An 18,945-nucleotide genomic window follows, 5' to 3' on the forward strand; every position below is an offset into this window, starting at 1 on the left:
TAATTATCACTTACCATCTTTGGTCAAAGACTCACCTTGTTTTGGGGGATAAGTGAGAACCTGGAGAGTCTGAACTACTTGTCATCTTGAAGAGAAACTTCTACTTTAAGAATAAAGAGGTTTTCTTGAAAATATGTGCCTTCTTGTTCCATTCAGTTGTCATCATTTTTGTGCTGCTGTTCTTGAAACTCCTGTTGCATTGGACTGATTTTAGCTGCAGCTTGAGGTCACAATGGTCCCAAGACCACAGAATCAACAGGTCTTTTAAGTAACTCCAACATCAATGACAGTTTGTTGACTAAAAATACTATTAACTACATCTGGTAAGTTCTTGCCTTAGCTTTAGCTAGTGCCAAAAGTTTTATTCTGAAGTCTTTGATTAAATCATATAGTCATAGAACATCTATATGATGGAATTCCTAATGTGGTAGAAAATGGCAGCCTATCAAAAATAACTCATCAACACCATCTTCCATGGCAGTTAACCTCCATGGAATCCCTACTGTCTGTAGAGCACAGTCCTGGATTCTGTGGGTGAAGAAAAGATAAAGACAAAGCATCTATCTACCTTCTGGGGGATCCTAGGAGAAAGAGAGGCCTCTAAGAGACATTTTCTAAAAATAGAGGCCAAACTGGCAAATATAAGGTACAGATGTAATATTGAGTAGTATTATATATTTGGCAAATGTAACTATTTTCCTATTTTTAAAACTTGAAATATCTCAATGGGAAGGTGGATTAATATTGGACATGTCACAAGAGGATATAATTTGTGCAAGATCCATACTGTCAGTATGCCTTCCTTAGCCAGGCTTTTTCCTGAGAGGCTGTAATTCTAGACTTAACTCCAGATTCTGATTCTGCCTCCATTTTTCTTTCCTTATCAGAACCACGTTTCTACCTAGACCCTAAGATTTTCTGTCTTTATTTATGTCACTTAATGAGCAGAAGATAACCCAAAGAGTTATATATTTATTTCTTCGTGCCCTTTAAACATAGTTTTAGGACAGTAATTTTAGTGATGTTCTCAAATGTGAATTAGGTTATGTCATTTTCAAGTATTAACTGAACATTTCCAAGCATTTTCTAGGGGGCAGTCTTCAAATTAACTTAAACCCTTTGTCTTCCGGGAAACCTTAAAAGCAGAGTATTGCAGTAAAATAACACAAGATTGGACCCATGAACCAGGAGACTGTTCAATTCCCGCTCAGGGCACAAGCCCAGGTTGTGGGCTCTATCCCCAGTAGGGGGCCTGCAGGAGGTAGCTGATCAATGATTCTCATCATGGATGTTTCTATCCCTTGCGCCCTCTCCCTTCTTCTCTCTGAAATCAATGAAAACATATTTCTATATCTCTATCTCTATATCATATCTATATCTATATCTATATATCTATATCTATATCTACCTATATCTATCTATATTTATTTAAAATAACACAAGTTTTAGTTTGCCAGGTCTTGGTTTGAATCTCACTTTCACTCTGAGCCCTGAGCTGTAAGTTACTAACTTCTCTAAGTCTCAGTTACTACTTTAATGAAAATGAGAATGGTAAATAAAAACGTTTATTATGAGAATGAAATGTAGTATTAAGTAACGTTCCTGATTCACGTTGGATGTTTATATTTTAGTGCATTTTGAGGGTTTTTGTGTCAAATACAAAAAAAAGCTCATTTATATGAAATTAACAAAGCTTAAGCTTTAGAGCCCTTCATTTTAACAGAACTCTACCAAAGGCCCTTTATCTCATTTTGAATTCGTAATTTTGTATTCATTTTTGGAAAGAGAGCTCTCTCCAAATTATATACACTTCAGGGTCCCACAAAACCTGAATCTGCTCCTGATTAGATATGCTACATATATCTCTCCTAAATATATTTTACTAGTACATCAACACTTCTCATTAGGCAGTCTCTATAAATACTTTTTCTAAAGCATATATATCTCACTTGTAAGTTTTGTATGATAGCTAGTGTAATATGACATTAAATTAGAACAGCCTCATCAGGTAAAGCATAATATAATTCACTTGGTTACCCTATGAGTTCGCATGAAAAGTTTGGATCGAATAAGGGTAAGCCAGCTCCACACAGTCAAAAGAAGGAACTAAGTGGACTAATTATTATTATGATTAGCTTTTTAGACTGTAGATGTGGTGTGGAAGCAAACAGTAGAGGACAAAAAATGACATTGATCACTAAAGTGTGACCTCTTTAATTTTCATGCTGTGACATTTGGTTGGCAGAAATATGTTAGAATTTTAAAACATTTAATAGGCAGGCAGCATCCCAACTCACCTTCCTTTCTGTCCTTGCTTGTGAATGATTGAAAGTGGAAGAACACTTGCTATTCTGATGTGCTCTTTGCTGTAGCCAATCAGCTCCTTTTATTTCCTAACATTCTGATGGCCACTTCTTCAACCTAGAATATGACTTACAAAAAGAGTGACTTTTGATAATATATACAGACTTTAAGATATTTAAAAAAGTATTAACAGGGGATCATAGATACATTACATTAACTCTGGGACACAAGTAGGGAAGGTGAAGCTATAGTTATCCATTACAAGTAGAAAGAAGGGAAGTTGAACACCAGTTTTTCCTGAAGTAAAATGGTAGGTCATCTATTAATTGAGGAAGTATAGTAAGAAACTTTGAAAGAGTAATGACCTGAGGTTTGGAATAGCACCTGCGCTATTGGTGGCAAAGGAAGCCAATCTAACAAGTGAAAGAATTGCCAAGTAGTGTTAAAGGTCAAGGTGAGTTTGGGAACTGCAGATTTGTCATGGCATGAATCAGCAGTTATACAATTTCTCCAGCAGTGCTTGGCAAACTAGAAGCAGTAGTAGAGAGAACAGATGGTTGTTTGACTCTGAGCTGCATCTTGGCGGAATGGATAGGGAGACGTTTAAGAGTGTAAGAGGGCTGAGAGTGTTGGTCAGAGTATCCATCAAAAGGTTGAACATCACATTCAGACTATGCAGGAAAGAAAATGAAGAAGTGGGTAGCTAAGAGGAGAAGTCAGGAAGGGGTTGAGTTTGAAGAGTTTGGGATGGAAGAACAGGTGTTATGGTCAGGGATCATAGCAGGAAATAACTTGTGGAACCTTATGTGTTTAGATTAATTGTAGTAGCAATTCTTTTTTTTTTTTTTCTGAAATAAACTTTCTCTCACTGCATAATCGTCCCTGAAATTCATGTGGTACCTCAAAATAGACCTATTCACAATGACCTCATCCAACATTATGGCATTCGAATTTAGTATCCGTTAAGAAAAAGCATGATTGCTCTATAATTAGAGCACTCAGAGCAATAGCATTTTAATGTTAGCTTTACCACCAGAAAATCAGATTAGTTTAATTAAGCCAGGTCTCCGAGAGTAGAAGCAATTATTTTCATATTAAAGAGAGAGGGTGGTGGGGAGAGGCTTCTCTATCTTCGCCTCCCCCAGCTTTGGTTGTGGCAACAAATTTAGAGAATGAGGGCCTTCTGGTCTTTCTGACCCAGAGTCAGTTCAACCCTTGAGGAGATTGTAAGAATTCCATTAACTAACATAAGGTGAGATGTGCTGGCAAAATCATAATAGTAAAACTTGTAGGCTCTTAAAGGTCACCCACATTTCCCTGTGCTATTTATTATGACCATTTTGTCATCTGTTTCATCTTAACCCTTACTGTAGCTGTCCCAAGCCAGGGTGCATCTACATGTGGAGTGAATCCAGGTAAAGAAGACTGAGATACATTTTGGTACTCTTTAATTCTCTCTTACTGTTGAGGTCTTTTTGAAAGTAATGCATTCTCTTAATGTGTCCAGATACTTAGTAAAATGGTTTCAGACTTAGATATGTGATCTTTTACAAAGAGTTTTCAAGAAATATGGAAGCAAGGGTAGTTTTCAGGGAATCTTTTGCTGGATCCTCAATTTCCACAAGTACTTTTTGTATTTTTTTTGCTAAAATGGGTCTGCCTGAAAATGCCCTTTGGCCTCTTTTCCTAACTCCCCTTTCCTAGTCACTCTTTTCCCACTTGTTAAAATGCAATAGCTTTCAACCATCTGAAATTCTACTTGAGTAATTTATTTATCTTACATCAGTAATTTGCTTTGGGGGTGTGTACAAAGCTAGGGCGTTAAACTAACCGCAATTCAGAATGTTGGTGTTAAACAGCGTGATTGTTAACGACTAGACTACAAATTCTTTTGCAGGTTAGGTAGTTTCCAATTCTTTGCTTTCAAAAAAATTGAAAGATGAACTAATCATATTGTCAGCTTAAATTTATTAAAAATAAATTTTGATGATAACTTACTATATGTGTTTTGGCTTATAATTCAGAAGGAATTAAAGGATTTTGGTAACACTACTCTAACAAAACACCTTCCATTTCTATTTACTTATTTGTGTCAAAAGTTTTCAGTGAGTATTATATGTAAAGCAAAAATGATGAATGAAATTAAATGCTGAAGCCTGTCTTATTCTAGAGATAAGTAGTATTCAGTATTCATGTATGAGTACATAAACTAAATGGGGGGGGGGAGTCTACCCATATAATTAATAGAAGCATTTCCAAAATAATTAGTTATACATAAAAATTATTTATGAATATATGTGTTTTGTCATTTGTGTACTACTAATAATTATAATGCAAATGCAATTCTGAATAAATTTTAACACTTAGAACCTTAAAGTCACTGAAAAAGAAGTTTCAATCTTCATACACATTTTGTAGAGAAGAATGCCAAACTGATTTAAAAAATGACTTCCAAGCATACATGCATTGCATTTGAATAAAGTTCTGTAGAGGAAGTGGGATGTAAACACCAATTTAAGGAGAAAAAAGAGGAAATGTAAAAAATTTGACTGCTTATGTAGTTAGATTTATTGAATATGGGTTTTTTAAGTTCATTGTATATATTTTAAAGTGATATAAAAGATTTATTTTAAAACGTAAATATTACAATAAACCAGAAATTTTGTTTTGTAACTACTTAAACTTACAATAAGAAATGTTAGATGCCAACTTATAAACGATGTGAAATGATACCTAGTTTTTCAAAATCCTTTTAGAAACATACAAGCAAAAAGAAAAAGTCTAAAGGCCATTACTCCGGGGCAGTGGTTGTCACTCTGGTGTATTTAAGAATCCCCTTGGGAAACTTGTAAAAGCTACAGATTTCCAGGCTCATTCCCCAGAGAACCCTACTCTGTACATCTGGAGAATGTGCAGTTTTAACGAGCGCTCCCTGGTTATTTTGATGTGTGATCTGAACTGGCCTTTGAGAAATACCACTTCAGGTTTTCTTCTCAGATCACAATGCATCAGCAGAAAGCTACTTACTTGAATGGTTTTTTTCTGGGCCATCTGTGGAACTGCTTCCTCTGAGTCATATTTTGTGTCACACCTTTACCTTTCACTTGGGATGCCCTGAGAAAATTTTTGTGAAAGCTTCCTGCATTTGTAAAGAAAATTATCCAAGACATCATTCTATCACCAGCTCCCCCGGCTGCCACCGTTGCTCACAGGTGACCATGCATCATATTTTTCTTTTAGAATTTGGTATTAAAGAAAATGTTGCTTCTCTGGAGAAATACTGGCATTTTTTAAAGGGCTAAATCAGTAAACTAGTTTTGTTTTTCTTTTATTCTGGTGTACTAGGAATCTGAGAGGTAATTTTGTGACTTTAGACATTTGGATTTTAACTCCTACTTATGACCCTCTTAACTAGTTAATACTTTTCTTTGTCCTGCTTTTTTAAATAATTTTTTCTTTATTATTATTTTAATAAATCAACTCAGATCCTTTTTGGAGAAGCATAAGACTCTCTGGAGTGTCTCTGTCTCAATATTGGCTGCCTCTCACAATAGTGCCCGGCTGGGTGGCTCACCATAGTGATAATAACTGCCTCTCGAGGTAATACCTGACCGGGAAGCTGCTTCCCATGATAGTGGCTGCATTGGCGATATTGTCCAAACTCTTGACTTTTATTTTTTTAATATGTTTTTACTGACTTTTGAAGTGAGGGGGAGAGGGAGAAAGATATAGAAACATTGTGCTCCTCCTGCATGCCCCCTACTGGGTATCAAGTCTGATACCCAGGCATCTGCCCTGAACAGGAATCAAACCAATGGCCTCTTGGTTCATGGGTTGGCAGTCAATCACTGAGCAACACCAGCTGGGCCAAACTCTTGACTATATATATATATGTTTAATTGATTTCAGAGAGGAAGGGAGAGGGAGAGAAAGATAGAAACATCAATGATAAGAGAGAATCATTAATTGGCTGCCTCCTGTATGCCCCACACTGGGAATCGAGTTGGCAACCGAGGCATATGCCCTGAACAAGAATTGAACTATGACCTCCTGGTTCATAAGTTGATGCTCCACCACTGAGCCACACCTTCAGGGTCAAACTCGTGACTTTAAATGCTGCATGGACCCAGCAACATATTTGCGGGCGTCATTTGGCCTGCAGACTAACACTTTGGAACCATACATTAAACCTTGTTTTTTGTTTTTCTGTGCTAACTTTTTATTTTTTTCTTGTATTGAAATAATTATTGTTAAGGAAGGCATTTAAATCCATATAATTCAAGCAGTGCTTTACTAAAATTATATAAAATGTCAATTTCATCTCATTTCCTAATTTGATAGATTTAGATTCAGTATGGTAAAAAATTGATGACAGGGGTAACACTTTTCAAAACAAAATGAAAACCAAAATCCTAAAACAACAGATATTTTTGACATCTATTGTTAGTCATTATGGGACATAAAAATATTACATAGAAAAATATAAAATTTATAAAGGGGATATATAATGCATAGCCAGAATCAGAAGTAGGCTCAGTAGTCTAAACTGAGTAGAGAATTCTCTAATTCTAGTTTAGCTATTCATATAGGCTCATATGCTACCTCAACTGAAAAAAACGAGACAGCCCAAAACATTCCTCTACTGTAATTTTTTTACATTTAATAATAACAAGTATAATCTTAGGCATTCCAAAATAAAAATAATTGCCAAATTATGTACCCTTGTCACCTAGAGGGCTTCAATGATCAAATACTAAAAATAAGAGCTGACATTTGTTATATTACTAAGCCTTTCTTCTGCACAGCAGCAATTTTTTCATTTGCATTTGCAAATAAATAATTAAAGGAGTATAAATGATAATTAGGAAAATATAAAGAAGCAAAGTCTGAGCAGGGATTGTATTCTTAAAGGCTGTGTAGTACTGGGTGATGAAGTTGAGAATCTTCTGGCTTTATAAGCTGCTCTTTTCCACGCACAAAAAATTTTTATTCAGAGACTTGCTTAATATACCAAATCAGATTCCCTTTCCAATTTTGGTTTGGGTGCACTGTGATGCATATCTGAATGTTATAAAATGAGGCATCAAGTAAAACATTATTTCTGAACTACAGAATCATTTTAAATAGATGAAGTGTTATTACTTGGGTACATGTATTATACACTAATCTATAAACCAAGCAGCATGTACTAATAAACAAAATGAAGCATATTAATAGTAACTTATCATAACAATAAAAGTCCTAAATTAGGCTGTGACTAAATTTTTTAATTCGCTAAGGACTAATTGGTCACGAAGCTTGATTTACATTAATTAAGTAAAATTTCTATCATATGCCTATGTCAATGCTACTTCCTTTTTCTTTCTTGTGTCCAGTTCCAGGATTGGAATCACAATTGGTCTGAACCAATTCAAATCCTCTTTGCTAGTGATAGGTCTAAGCATGGACATGTGGTTCAGTCCTGACTTTTGAAACCTAAAGGGAAGACTGCTGGGGTTTCTGGGCAAATTTTTTCTCTCTAACAAAAGAAGAAAGAAAGAAAAACAAACAAAACAAAAAAAAGGAAAAAGTCTGTTTACCTTCTACCTTTATTTTCTACTTTGATTATTGTCCTAAAAGAATAGAAAGCCTGGAGGTATTTACTGTAGCCATTTTGCAACCATGAGGTGGGTGGTCAAGATTATGATAAAGAAACTAACCCAGCACCCTAATGTGGTAGAACTGCTGAAACAACCTTTGAACCACCTGCCTCCAGACTTTTTGATACCTGAAAAAATTAAATGCCTTTATTGTTTAAGCCACCGATAGCAGGCTTTTCTATTACCTGTAGCTTAACACATTCTACCTGGAACACCATGCCAATGGTGTGCCAGAGCCAGCTCACACTGGCCTGTGGAAGGACTGCGCCTCTCTCTTCTCAATCCTGCTTTCAGTGAATTCAAGATGGTAGCTTTTGCCGAAACCGGTTTGGCTCAGTGGATAGAGCGTTGGCCTGTGGACTGAAGGATCCCAGGTTCGATTCCGGTCAAGGGCATGTGCCTGGGTTGCGGGCACATCCCCAGTAGGAGATGTGCAGGAGGCAGCTGGTCGACGTTTCTCTCTCATCAATGTTCCTAACTATCTCTCTCCCTTCCTCTCTGTAAAAAATCAATAAAATATATTAAAAAAAAAAAGATGGTAGCTTTAAATCACCTATGGTGGGTGTATTTACACTATGGAACCAGGGCAATGATACATGTCATGGCTCTTTCCCCAGTGAGCTGGTTGCTAAGTATTTATCACCGGCACACAATTGGGTGACTTACTTTACTCCTACAGGTACCGCAATAACAATTACTATGCTATCTATCATCTTTTAAAGTGTATTTACAATAGAAAATGGATAATAAAGTATATCCAGACATTTTTAAGTTGTGGAATTTTAGTACCTAAAGGGATTTTAGTAAATATAAGAACGAAATAAAATCTAGAGTGATTTTAATACTACCCTAACATTACATAACTGGTTAATAGCAGAGTCAGGTCTATACTTTGACCCTTTATTCCTATCTTAGTGATATTTCTAATACACCACAGAGCCATTATAGTATTATACAACAACAACAATAATCATTATTTGCTTGTGAACATCTAGCCTGAAATAAAAATATTAAGCCAGTGGGATAGTCAATTTCTCTATAAAAAGACCGACCTAGTTTTTATCATGCATATAATAAGCCATATTTAATTACATATTCTAAATTTCAGTCTATTCAGCAAAACTTGATGCAGAACTTGAAGAAGAATGACATATGGAAACTCTTAGCATGAGATTAAAAGCTGCCAACAACCTTCAGTCATCATTACTCACAGTAAGTTGAGATGAGTAATGGGATGATCAGTTGTGCTTGAGCCCCCTGAGTACATCAAGGACACTCTCATAGAGAGGGAGCTGCTGCCCACACCATCCTCCCGAGGCTGAGGACTGTCACTTAAAGTCTGATCTCTGCTTAATTAAAGATAGGTAGACAATCTTGGAAAGTAGACACTGCATTGTAGCATGAAAATAAAATCTCAAAGGATCTGGACCGGCTTCATGGGACAATGCAATAGGTTTGAAACAGCTTCAAAGGGCTGGTGAAAGTGAAAATCGGTACATTTCTGGGAAGCAATTAGACTATATATTCTGTATCAATGACTTTAAAAATAAAGATGTTGAAAATTTTTGAGATATGTTGACTATTGGTGATATTCATGGGGGAGTTCATTATTCTGCTCTCTCTTATTTGGGTACAGTTGAAATTTTTCATAAAATTTCAAGAAATGTTTATAGCATTTGGCTCAGGAATTCTATTTTTAATGGTCCATTTTCTAAGGAAATATGAATGCTAAGACTAATGAACATTTGTATGGAAACAATCTAAATTTCTAACAACTGGGGAATGTATAAATAAATTATGACATATCCATCCAATGGAATGTAATAGAGCCATTAAAAGAATATTTTAAAAGTTATTTAACACAAAGAGAAAATTCTCAAAATACAATCTATATCTATATCTATATCTATATCTATATCTATATCTATATCTATATCTATATCTATATCTATATCTATATCTATATCTATATCTATATCTATATCTATATCTATATCTATATCTATATCTATATCTATATATCTCTATGTCTATGTCTATGTCTATATCTATATTTATATCTATCATCTATCTATCTATCTATCTATCATCTATGGGTAATATGTGAAGTGTCCCCTCGGGAGTTTGACCGGGAGACTGGGAGTTTGATCACTCGCTATGACATGTGCTGACCACCAGGGGGTGGCCGGGAATGAAGGAAGGCCTCGACTGGCAGCCAGAAGGCCCTGATCAACCCTGATCACTGACCAGGCCTAGGGACCCTACCCATACACAAATTTTGTACACCATGCCTCTAGTATCAGATAAAAAAAGAATACAGAACAGTATAATCTCTCTCTCTCTCTCTCTCTGTGTATATTTAGAAAAGTGGAAGAAAATGAACTAAAATTAAGGTATTCTTAGTAATTACATTTTTCCTCTCTTCAAAATTTCTCTAATGAACATATATTCAAAACTTTTTTTCTTATAAAATCAAGAAATGCTTATTTAAAAACTAGACAGTATAGAGGGAAAAAAAGAAAATATTAAAACATCTATATTTAAAAAATAATATAAAATTAAAAACAGAACAAATAAAAGTCCTTCAAGTTACTTGGGGATAGCTCTGACTATAAAGGTTACCTGTCTCAATCAGCAGTGAAGCCTAGACAGGAAAACAATGCCCCCAAAGCATTCACCCATGAAGTAAGGGACAAAGAAGATGAGTGGTAATACCTTCAGGGGAAGGAGAGAGATAGACCCATTGACTGGGTGTTGGGTAGAGTTTGGGAGAAGTTGAAAGTTGAGAGCGAATGTTTTGGGGGACAGCTGCCATCTGTGTGAGGCTATTGAGAGGTACAACAATCAGAAGGGGACTTAAAAGATTCTTGCTCTGCATTCAGAATGCATATCCACTTTGAGGTGCATATTTCTCCATCAAGAAGCAAGAGTGAGGAGAGTATTGTACTAATTATTAGTATGTGACCTTCCAACTGTGCGTCTTTGAATATGAGAGCAAGTTGAGAGTGAGGCAAGAGATACCCCACACAATCTATTTAAGTTATACCATCATCCCCAAACTTGGTTGTCACAGACATGCAGTTACATGCGCTAGAAATCTGACCAACTTTCTCGTGTAACCTGAAAAGCCCTAATGTGGCTCAGTGGTTGTCAGTTATTCTCATTGGTTACGCACAGGGTAGATGGCATTCCCATATGGAATATATTCCCATGTATACCCAAGGCTAAGAAACATGTCTCTAATTCCAATTGTTTCTCTCCCAATTAAAAAATAGTAATGCTAGTGAGAGTAATGTAATTGTAAAGAAATCCTTAACTGTACTTTTGAGAGAAGTTAGAAACAGGGTTAGGCAGACAGGGTAAGAGTTGGGAGAAGAAGAAAGTACAGACATAACTGCAGGGCTGAGCAGGGCCGAGTTCCAAACACAATGATGTTTATCTTGCAGGTGCAGAATATGATAGGATTCCAGGGAAGGAGGAATATTGAAATTGAGACAGGAAAGTTAAAACAAAGCCAAATAGTATGGGCAATCTGCAGCCAGCTTGTAACTAATAATCCATTATCTTCCCCAGCTAAGGAAACAAAGCAAATGGTTAAAAAAAAAAAAAACACCTCCCTAAGGAGAGAATACAGAAAGGGAGGGAGAAAGGGAAAGGAAAAAAAAGGTTGTTTTACTCCCTAAACAGAGAATCCAGCAGTCTCAAGGTTTGGCAAGATAAAATTGCCAGGTGCTTTTCATGAGTTCTGGAAAAGTCACAACAAAATAAAAAAGGAACCTTGAGAATTAATCTACCAAAATAGTCAGCAGAGGAATTTTGAAGCCTATAGACACTCAGGAGGGTATAAAACGCCTCAGACCCCCACCCACATTGCTCTTCCAATTAGCTAAGAGACTGTCTGCTCTTCATAAGCCAGATGTATAGGTTTGCTTGCTTTGCTTTATCAATAAAGGTCCATGCTTTAATTGCTTTAATAAATTGGCTTTTCACAACACAGTCAAGTTCTCTCATATAAATTCATTTATATGAGAAGACAAGGATCGAGGTTGGGGACAGCCTTCTCCCACTGACTCTGGACTGTCCTGCCTGGAAACACCTCTCTGGTGTCGGTGAGAGGTGTCTATAACACTTTGATCTATATTTGAAAATAGTGATTAATTCATAAACTTTGGCTGTTTTTAACAGGCTCATCCCTTAGGTAGGCAACTAGGGTAGCCACCCAGGCCTCGTACTTGGAGGCAGGGTCATATAGGCATTGCACCTTATTCTTCTTTTCTGAATGTAATTAAGATCACTTAAAAAAAAAATCCTGCCTATAATGTGATCCCAAGGGGCTTATGAAAGTTGCTGACGGTGCAGCCTCCTTTCAAGTGAGATTATTTGGGGCAGGCAGGACAGGTTGAGTTGCCAGGGTCCAACATCCATCTGTGAGTGGCCTTCCTTTTTAGTTAATAAGTAAGAATCAAATAATCTCACTTGAAAGAAGGTTGTGCGGTCCTTCATCTTAAGCAGGCCCTTTTACCTTGAAATTAAAACTGTTGGTCAGAGAAAAGTAAGACTGATGACTAATGATATTTATTCATTTATTAACCAACTTGAGGCCTAGTGCATGAAATTTGTGCATGGGAGGGGGGTCCCTCAGCCTGGCCTGCACCCTCTCCAATCCGGGACCCCTCAGGGGATGTCTTACTGCCGGTTCGTGCCTGCACTTTTAACAGATGACAGCTCCATTGCTGTTTTTTTCTTTTCATACTTAAACCCATTGGAATTAGTAGGTATTCAAAGTGTGTATACATTTTGGGGGGACACCCTGTATATTTCTAGTCAGCTGTGAAAGGAACCAATGGTGGGTTTGGAACCCCCAGACAGGGAACCTCGCTCACTCCCCACATGTCTCCCCACTCCGCTTTCCACCTTCATGGGCAGCGGGAGGATCAATGTTTTCTCTTATTAACTCGGAAAAGCATGTCCTGTCACCCGCTGCCCGGCAGGAGCATGCTAGGTCCCGAGCGAGTGAGGCTCAGTCAGGATGGCCTTCGCTCATGGGTGCCGGCACCTCGAGTGCACATTCCTCCTCTGCAGTTGCCCCAACTCTCCCGCTGTTTTACTGAGAGGATGGACCTCATCGCCTCCTCTGGGTTCCCGATCTCGAATGCTGACCAAAGGCACCTCAGCGAGGACCGCCCTGTGCCCACCAGGTGTCTCTGTCTGCACCTGCTCCTGCCTCAGCACCTGCATTAGCCCCACAGGGGCAATCTCATCATCACACTGACCTCCGCAGGAACAGGGTGTCACCACTCCGCCCTCTCACTGTCATCTCACAGGTGCCCACCCCGAACATCCAGACACCCTCCAAAGGATGTGAGAATGCCGGAGGGGACGTGCACACGTCATGTGGGGGACATAGGCACCCCAGGGTTGATGGAAGTGTGGTGGGGAGGGGGGAATGTGTGCACACTGTGGTCCAAGACTGTTGCGGGTGTGTGTGGGTGACAGCGTGCTGGGGGACGTTCGCACGCGAGGCGGGGGGGAGAGGATGCTTGCACAGGAGGCCTGCGCCTGTGCAGATCGCAAACCCGCATGGTGGCCAGGAGGAAGTCAATCTGGCCCACCTTGGTGGCTGTCCCTGAGATCCCGCACCTTCTGGGTCAGGAGGCGGGACTAGTACAGCTGCTCCTTGGCACTGATGGCCTGCAGGTGCTGCTTCAGCTCAGCCTGCAGGGTCCACTTGGTGCTGCCGCCATGTGGGGTACAGGATGCCCTCTGCCAGGCCCACCTCCCCCACCCCCATCATCGCTGCTACAAGTTCCTGCCCACCCACGCCTGCTGCACCCGCAGCCTGCTGGATGGTCATTACATGATGATGTCCTGGACAATTTACATATTCCTCTATTATTAGTATAGATTATTTATTTAAACATTTATTATAAGCAGGTATTATTTATTCTAGGCTCCAGGGAATCAGCTGTGAAAGAAGATAGATAAGATTGATCCCTACTTTCATAAGGCTTTTATTCTACTGGGTGTAAACTGACATCTGACAGGAAACAAAATCAGAAGGGTTGTTGGTTCATTTGCTCACTCATTCAATTCATTCATTTAGTTAATACTTACTAAAAATACCTAACATGTGCTAGGCATTTTAAATATTGTCACGTAGATTGTCTCACTTAATTTTTGCATTAACTCTGTGTAAAAGTATATTATTACTTCCTTTTTATAGATGCATAAATGACATAGTGTGGTGTAATATTGTAAGAGAGGAAGCAATACATTTGTGCAATATAGGAGATTTGCTAAGTAAATTATAGTAATTTGTTCAATAAAATACTACATTATGTAGCTATTTTTATACAGCTATTATAAAGATCTCCATGCACTGATATGGAAAGCTGCCCAAGATAATAGCATTAACTTTTTTAAAAAAAGGCAAAATGCAGAACAGGCTTTAAAATCAGCTCTTGTTGATTTTTTAACAAAAGATATTCATGCACCTATGTTTGTATAGGAAAAGTATATGAAAGATTATGTAAATCAATAATGATCACTTCTGGGGAAGGGGACTGATGATTTAGGATAGAGGAATACTTACTTTTAATGGTGTATCCGTTCTTCTGAAAATCAGAAATGTTAACCATACACATCAATTACTTTTTCAGTTAAACTTAATTTTTTAAGGAGAATGTTGATTGACTTTCCTGGGAACTGCAGGTATATGATTGGCTTGTTCAATGTCATAGGAATTTAGTTTCTAGGTGCTCAATTTAGGAATAATTATGTATAGGTAAATGTCATATAAAGAAAAAAATGTAATAACTTGTATACTTGTAGGTAAATGCTCTTTGTGTGTGTTTGTGCCTGTGTACATATGTGTACCTGTGTACCTATAGGTACATGTTGAAAGGCAGGTGGGGTTCTGAACCAGAACTGAGGGGCCTAAGGTAACCTGTGTGACTTTGGAAAGCAGTTAATAATTCTTCAGTCTTTGTATTCACAGTACCTAGTATAGTGGGTGATTAATGTTTGTTAAAAGCATGTGAGCCCAGCCGGCGTGGCTCAGTGGTTGAGCATCGACTAATGAACCAGGAGGTCACGGTTTGATTCCTGGTCAGGGCACATGCCCAGATTGTGAGCTCGGTCCCCAGTGTGGGGCATGCAGAAGGCAGCCAGTTAATGATTTGCTCTCATAATTGATGTTTCTACCTCTCTCTCCCTCTCCCTTCCTCTTTGAAATCAATAAAAATATATTTTTTAAAAGCATGTGCGATTATCTGAGGATTTTAAGAGTGAGAATGCAATGCAAGTGATTTGCATGAAGTCAAAGTAGCTCCTAGAGTTCATAATATGGTTTGATCATTCTGGCTGGATGAAGGTATAAGAGAAAATGTGGTTCAGAATATAAATTACTCAGTTCCTTCTTATCCCCAGTAGAAGGCATATCAACCAAGTTTGCTGATTTGGAAAATCCTTTTTTTTTTTTTTTTTGCAGGAACTGAATTCCCTTCCTTGCTATTTATCAGCATTCTGCTGACCAGTCTTGTTTCTTCTCTATTCTTAGCCGCCCCCCTTTTTTTTTCTTGTTAAAATATCTATTTGAACCAAAAAAAGCAGTTCAGTGGCCCAACTATTTCAAAATCTCATTTCATCTCATTCATCATTTATTAATGGACCTATTTTCTTTCCAGTGTTTTTTATCCCCCGGATATATTTGAGGAAACTCTTTTTAAATCCCTGGGGTTATTATTACATCACTAGTTTTTTTACAGCTTAAAAAAAAATTAGACTCAGATTTTAAAATCACTCTCTCTCTCTCTCTCTATATATATATATTACTCCCCCACCTCCTTTTCTATTTCAAGAAATTTTTCTTTCCCTCTTCTAAATCTAGTACTCTGAAAAATCCCTAGTGAGCTCAAGCTGGATATATTTTTTTTGAGAAATTTATCAGATGAATTATAATTTATTCTGCTTACCTCCAGGTTATTTAAGGATAGTCTGGTCTTTTTCTAGCTAACAATTGCCTGTATCTTCTATCATTAGGGAACACAAAGATGCAGCTCATTTTGTGGATATTTAATATTTCCCCTAATTTTGACTTGCTATTGGTTCTCAATTTTTAAAACAGGCTTATTTGGAACCCTTTTTTAATAAACTCTGCCTTCTAAACCTTTCTCTCATCTGTGTCCAATTCTAAGGGCCATTTTAATGTTCTTTTTCATTCCAGTGTTCACTTGATGTTATTGAATAGCAGACTCAAGAGAAGAAAAAACCCTTTGCTATCAGAAGGATCATGTAGAAAACAGTAGGTTCAGAATTAGGAATTTACTGTCAAGCTTTCTGTTTCATACTTCACTTATTTTTCTTTCTTTCCTATTTTCTTTTTGATTCAAGCTTTGCCTATCCCTCTTTTGCCATCTAGAATCAATCACCTCCCCTCTCGTCTTTATCTAATATTGAGAAAATGCATAAGAAATTTTGCAAAGCACTGTGAATGCTGGTGAAAAAGAGCATTATGTAAATGTCAGTATTATTATGCTGGAATTTTGCCATTTTTCTGTTTGCAAAGGAATAAGATTTAAAATAATATTATCTCCTTTTGACCTACAGTCCAAGGAGGTTCAGTTACCAAAATACCAGGAGGATAGGAGGATGGTTCTTATACGGTAGGCCCATAGCAAAGCTTCAGGACACTAGATTTATGAATTTATGCCTTTTTTAAAAAAGTGATTACTGTCATTATTATGTTCACCCTCTTGGGAGAGTCATGGCAGTGGAGGGAATTGAGGGCAGGATGTGCTTTTGTTTATTTTGCTCAGATGAGAGAAAAGGCAACAAAGGAGTGGGTCCTGGCTGTAGTCCAAATGGTCAAAATAGCTCAGTTTACACATGAGGTGGGGGTGGGGGAGATGATGTTGCCTAATGGCAAATGAAATTTTGTTAAATATTTGTTGGCAGGGGTAGGAATGGCACCAGGTGTTAGATGGGTGGGGTCAGACCTGACCTGGGTTCACCAACCTTGGTACTTGAGTTCTGGCTAGGAAAGAATTCAGAGCCAAGACTCAAACTATAAGAGAACATTTATTTAGAAGGTTCAGTGGTTGAGCATTGACCTATGAACCAGGAGGTCACGGTTTGATTCCTGGTCAGGGCACATGCCCAGATGGTGAGCTCGGTACCCCAACTACGAATCACAGAAGTATTTCGTAGAAGAAATGGGCTTAGGAAGCAAGGTATAGAGTCAAAGGAAGGGCCCTTGGAGCTTAGAAGTGAGGAAGGTCAAGGAGAAGAGTCTGAGGGAGGGAGAGGCGGAGGGTAAGACTTTGGTATTCAGGGAAGTGAGAGTGCACTGGGCCCTCCTCCTAAGGGTTTTTAGGGTGGTAATCTTAGGAGAGGTCCCAGGGGAAGATCTCAATAAAATATTCAGCTTTCCAGATGTGTCCTTTCAGGGCCTAGGTCTCCACTGATTGATTGGTGGGTGCTAGGGCAGGGGATCATTATCCAATGCAGTGGTTGTGAGGTCAACCATGGCATTGCTTGTCTGGTTTTGCTGCTTTTCTGGGCCTGGGGCTGAAATACAACTGAGGCCCAGATGTTATCTTTAGGAAGAAAAGGTCAGGCAGTCAAACATTGCCACAATCTTTTCACAGCAAGGGTTCAGAAATCTGGAGAAGGGGCTGTGACATAAATGAATAGAACTAGACAAGAAATAGAAATTTGGAAGGCATGGGGGAAAGCCAGACAAAAACTTAGCTCTAGTGACTAAGCTCCTCGAATCTCTGGACCCACACCTTTTTATTAACACATTTTGCCCTTTAGCAAAGCAGATATACATATCAAAGGTAAGGTTTGGTAAACAATAAAGGATTATCAGGTTAGGGGAATTGCCTTCAGCTGTTTGGCAGCAGGTAATAATATGCAGACCTTCAGCCCTGCTGAAGATGTCCATCAGCCTTCTGACAAACTTCTCGCATTTATTATGCTAACTACTGTTCTTTAGTCTCCAGCAAAACGTGTCCCTAGTATATGCTAGGGGAGGAAAGGCCACCCTGGGAATGAAGTCCCACCCTACAATTGTTCATTGTTAGGCATGTGAGGCTTTCCAGCCTGGTGACTTGTACCTGGCACATTGTCCTTGCTCTGCTCATGTCTAAATGCCTACCATATACTGACACTGTGTATAAAGGATATAAGGGTATGTACTACCTTCAGAGCCACTATCAGGTACTAGGTTGTGCTAGACATTTGTAGACGTAAAGGAGTTAGCATTCTATATTGGACCATTTAAGAGCACAGAAAAGCCCAGTAAGCCTCAAAATGCCTACTTCCTGGATGCCTCAGTCTGAAATCACCATAGGCCCTTGTCTATTGGGTTGCATTTGCAGTGAACTATTCTATTTGGAATCCCTATGTAAGGAGTAGGTGCTTATGTTTAATGCATCTAGCAGCTAACCTACTGTAAGTCTGCAAAGGATTGGGCATTCAAATCTTCATAAAAAAAAGAAGACTTGTGGATGAGGGGAGGCTCTTGAAGGATGAATAGTGTTTTACAAACTCTTCTATCTTGTGCAATTAACTTAAATATGTGAAGAAGACCAATATAACAGTGGATACTATGCTGCTTGTGTTGCTGGGTAAGAATAATATGTGCTTCATTACCTATTACAGATCCAGTGAAATGGGAAAACAAAACATACCCAGGGCCCCATAGATATTCTAGGCCACCAGTTTTGTATATATAAAGGACAGTGAGGCAGATTAAAGGAGTAATATGGAAAAAAAAAATCACCAAAACTTGCATTTGCAAGGACTCTACTGGCATTGGTTCATTTATCACAGGGGTTGGCAATATTTTAGAAGCAATGGCATAAGAAATTATCTCTATTCTTTTTAAAAAAATTATCTTTATTGTTGACAGTATTACAGATGCCCATCCCCCTTTTTTTCTCTATTGACCCCCTCCACCCTGCATCCTCCCTCTCTGGGCCTTCTATCTGTGTGTCCC

General features: G+C 38.2%; 1 protein-coding gene across 1 annotated transcript in view; it reads right to left on the minus strand.

Moving 5' to 3' along the window:
- Positions 1–221, minus strand: part of LOC102756020 (uncharacterized protein C14orf53 homolog) — a 6,314-nt gene extending 6,093 nt beyond the window's left edge. Inside the window, exon 1 of the mRNA XM_015561542.1 lies at positions 36–221. Coding sequence (XP_015417028.1) covers positions 36–85 — 50 coding nt within the window. The 5' untranslated portion in view covers positions 86–221. The remainder of the gene's footprint in view (positions 1–35) is intronic.
- Positions 222–18,945: the final 18,724 nt, after the last annotated feature.

Source organism: Myotis davidii, unplaced genomic scaffold (assembly GCF_000327345.1).
Source record: "Myotis davidii unplaced genomic scaffold, ASM32734v1 scaffold337, whole genome shotgun sequence".
NCBI lineage: Eukaryota > Metazoa > Chordata > Mammalia > Chiroptera > Vespertilionidae > Myotis > Myotis davidii.